Source organism: Pundamilia nyererei, unplaced genomic scaffold, assembly GCF_000239375.1.
Source record: "Pundamilia nyererei isolate P.nyererei 1_Seehausen unplaced genomic scaffold, PunNye1.0 scaffold00568, whole genome shotgun sequence".
NCBI classification, from domain to species: domain Eukaryota; kingdom Metazoa; phylum Chordata; class Actinopteri; order Cichliformes; family Cichlidae; genus Pundamilia; species Pundamilia nyererei.
In genome coordinates, this window is record NW_005187969.1 from 39,720 (window position 1) to 43,395 (window position 3,676).

At 50.6% G+C, this 3,676-nt stretch overlaps 1 protein-coding gene across 1 annotated transcript in view; it reads right to left on the minus strand.

Moving 5' to 3' along the window:
* Positions 1-316: 316 nt before the first annotated feature.
* The window catches only part of patl1 (PAT1 homolog 1, processing body mRNA decay factor), a 12,319-nt gene continuing 8,959 nt past the window's right edge, over positions 317-3,676 (minus strand). The window contains exons 11-19 of the mRNA XM_005754453.2: positions 3,514-3,631; positions 3,333-3,430; positions 2,657-2,716; positions 2,402-2,547; positions 2,155-2,314; positions 1,957-2,082; positions 1,286-1,377; positions 485-634; positions 317-403 (exon numbers count right to left, since the gene is read on the minus strand). Coding sequence (XP_005754510.1) covers positions 382-403; positions 485-634; positions 1,286-1,377; positions 1,957-2,082; positions 2,155-2,314; positions 2,402-2,547; positions 2,657-2,716; positions 3,333-3,430; positions 3,514-3,631 — 972 coding nt within the window. The 3' untranslated portion in view covers positions 317-381. The remainder of the gene's footprint in view (positions 404-484; positions 635-1,285; positions 1,378-1,956; positions 2,083-2,154; positions 2,315-2,401; positions 2,548-2,656; positions 2,717-3,332; positions 3,431-3,513; positions 3,632-3,676) is intronic.

The following is a 3,676-nucleotide window of genomic DNA, read 5'->3' on the forward strand; positions in this document are numbered from 1 at the left end:
ATATAATAGAAATACTTTCTTTAATCTGAAGGTTCATCACAGACATATTCGTAAACAAGATACTTAAAAATGCAGATTTCATTAACTTTTGTCCCCATTCAGACGCTGAGTGTCGCTGTCACGCACACACACACACACACACACACGCATGCACACGCACGCACGCACGCACGCACGCACACAGACACACACACTAAACACAGAAAAACAAAAGTGACTAAAGATTCTGCTTGATTAAAATCATCCGCTGTGGCTTCACTTCGAGTGCGCGCACACACACACACACGCACACGCACACGCACACACACACAGAAAACAAAAGGTCTGCATCGGGTGGGTGGGTGGGTGGGGGAGGGGCTGCGTCGATGCGTGTAGTAACTTCTACCTGGACAAAGCAGAGATCCTGAAACAGAAACAGGATACAACGTCAGTTTAACGTCGCCCCTCTCGTGTTCTCGCCGCCGCTCGTCCGCCGCTCACTTACTGTAGCTTGTCCTGTAACAGCTCGAGCCTCTGCCGGTCCACGTAGCGCGAGAAGAGGGAGAGCAGGTTGGGAGGGGTGAAGAGGGGGGGAGAGAGGGACGAGGAGGGGACGCTGAGCAGCTCCCTCGTCACCGAAAACACCAACTCAGTCCTGAGGGAGGAGAGAGGCGGGGTCATGCTCACTGTCATTAGCACGAATCACATCAAACTTTCCCCACCAGGGGGCGCCGTTCTCCAGCAGCTGTATGGAGAGGACTTCATCTTTTTTCAGCTGACCTGACTTTACCACAGACGATGAAGATCACATGACTCACTGCACCATCTTGTGGTGGTAACTGGTATTACAGGTTCAGTTAATTCTGGAAGACTTTTAACTACTTTTTAATAAAAATAAACCAAAAGTATTTGAAACAATCTTCCAAATTAATTTCAATATCATTTATTACATGTAGCAATCCTTTTACGCTGACTTAATGTTAAGCTGCACACTTCTGTTCTGAGTGCACGCCATACTGAGAGGCCAGGTTTGCAGCTGTGTTGTGACAAAACCTGAAACTGTTCATCTGTCCGTTATGTGCAGACACAGCACTGGCTGAGCATCATGTGGCTGAACAGTGAAAACATTCAGGTACAAGAACGACACTGTTCAAATCTTTGACAGACCAGGTGCTGCTTAGACCAATTTAAAAATATAAAACGAGGGGTGGCTCAAGACTTTTGCACAGCACATGAAAAGTAGCCGAGCAGAGGCGTCAGTGAATCCTCTGAATACAATTATATAAGTGACACACGCACGGCTCACCATCGATTGTCGTCCATGAGCTGACAGTTTGGGTCGGAGCTCTGCATCCTCTCACCTTCACTCAGGATCACGTAGAGCAGCGTCACGCCAAACTGGACAGAAACAGGCGTGTGCATGTGAACACACGTGGACGAACATCAGTTTGTTAAAACAAACAAACAAACAAAAAAAAAAACAGCAACAAAAATCCCCCCAAACCGTCTCCCAGAGCCAACGCATCACTCTGACAACATCAGATATACTGAAGGAGAAGAAAAGTTTTCTTTGGTCTCTGGATAAAAATCCCAGAGAGACACAAACCCAGCGACGTTTGAGGAACAGGAAGGACAAACTGTGCGCATGAGGATCTGCAGGTGCGCTGATGTAAGCGCTCCCGTCCATCCTTCAGGGACTCCGAGCACAGCTGCGTCTCTGCAGGTGATGCTAGCTTTACACTCTTCGGCTTGTTTTACAATGAAATGAGCGCTCAGGTGTAATCATGTGATCACACACTCTGTCAGAGCAGCTGCAGCAGCTGAAATCTGGAGTTTGGTCGTGACGTTGAAGAAAAAAAGTTCAGAAACTTTGGAAACAGGAAGTGGCACAAACGGCATTTCCTTCTGTTGCGATGGGTGACCTGGAGTGAGGCGCGTGCTCTGTGATTGGTCCGGGCTGGGCTGTGGGGCGCGTACCTTGTTGTGCAGCACTGTGGCCAGCTGGCCCTCGCTGCCTTGGAGCTCCTGGAGCAGATCTGTGAGGGAGGCGCTCGATAACGACTGGATCACTGCAGAAACCGGCTCCACCAACCAGCACAGCACCTGAACGGAGAGCAGAGGCGTTAACGCCGCACAGACACAGGTGAAAGTGATGTCACTTCCTGCGGGGGTTACCTGGTCCTGTTTGTCCTTCTTGGCTAAAGCGGGAAGGTTGCGGGCAATTGCCATGACAACAGCAGCAGCCTGCATTGAGGGCAGGAAGGGGAGGAGCCGGGAGATGAGCCGCTTGCCCTTCCTCACCGACATGATCATCACACACTGCTCGTCACTCACTCTTCACAGACGAGGAGAAGAAAACGTTACACCGCTGAGCCGCCTGTGACGGCGCTGATTGGACAGGGTAAGGGCCGCCCCCTCCTACCTGTCGTCCCACTCTTTCTCCCGCAGCGAGCTGCAGAGCTGCTCCGTGTTGCTCTTGTGCTGCTCCAGCAGAGCCTCGCGGTCCTCCTCCGGCGCCTGGACGAAGCACTTCTCAAAGTCCTGAACCTCCAACAGCAAACTGTACATCTGCAGGGCGGAGGGGGAGGAGGAGAGAGGAGGAGGAAGGTTACATTTCTCGAAGCGTTTCCTGCCGTCTGCATGAACATCCTGTCGTGCACGGCTCTGCTCGTCCTACCTTCTCCACTGTGTAGAGGATTTGTCGCCTCTTATTCCAAACCTGCTTCTCTCGTTTCTCCTTCAAGAAAACGGAAACAAAAAGATCAACGGGAGCTGAAACCTGATAAAACAGAAAAGCAGAACCAAACAGCTGCTGTGTCACATGTTTCTATCTGCCTGCTGGGTTTGGTGGATAAAGTGGATTCAGGACAATTTGAAGCTCGTTTCACAGGGACACTGATCCACCGTAACACCGACTGCCAGCTGTGCCGTACGTCCAGCCTCGAGTGGAGCTGCTGGGCCGCAGGCTGTTAGCAGCGTCTGCTAAAGGCAAAGACTCAGGTTTCTCTCAGAGCGACATACAAACACACATGTGAGGGAAACGCTGATGGATTTAGTGCCATAACGTCTCATTTATTCTCATTTCCAGCCGACTCTTAATCAGAATTCTGTTTTTCTGATGTGATCAAACCTTTCACCAAGTTTCAGAGCATTTGAAGTTGTGGAGATCCTGCAGCTGCTTCATGGTCTCACAACGCGTTTTGTTCTTGTGCGACCTGATCGTCACCTGGTCTAAAGAAACAACCCGCTCTCATCTGAGCCTCCATTTTTGTTTATAAAGCAAACTTTCCGAATAAAGTGCAGCTGAAGCAGCGTCGTCATAAAAACGTTTGCATGTGGAAAGAAATAAAAACCTCGTCGTCTGAGCGAGTCGTCACCACGGCGTCGATCATCTTGCGGGGGTTGTTGACGCTGGAGACGGTCAGTTTACCCAGAGAGCCTGCGAACTGAACTGCAGACAGACCCGCGTCAGAGCTGAGCTCGATCAGCAGCGCGACATGTGACATCACGCGGCGAAGCGCCGGTGTGGATTACCTGGTCTGTAGGTGTGCTCCACCTTGGCCACCTGAGGAGTGATGAGCTTGGTGGTGTGCTCCTTCTTGCTGCTGTCTCGTTCTTTCTCCTGACGCTTCTCCATTTTCTCATAGTAGTTCTACACACACACACACACACACACACACACACACACACACACACA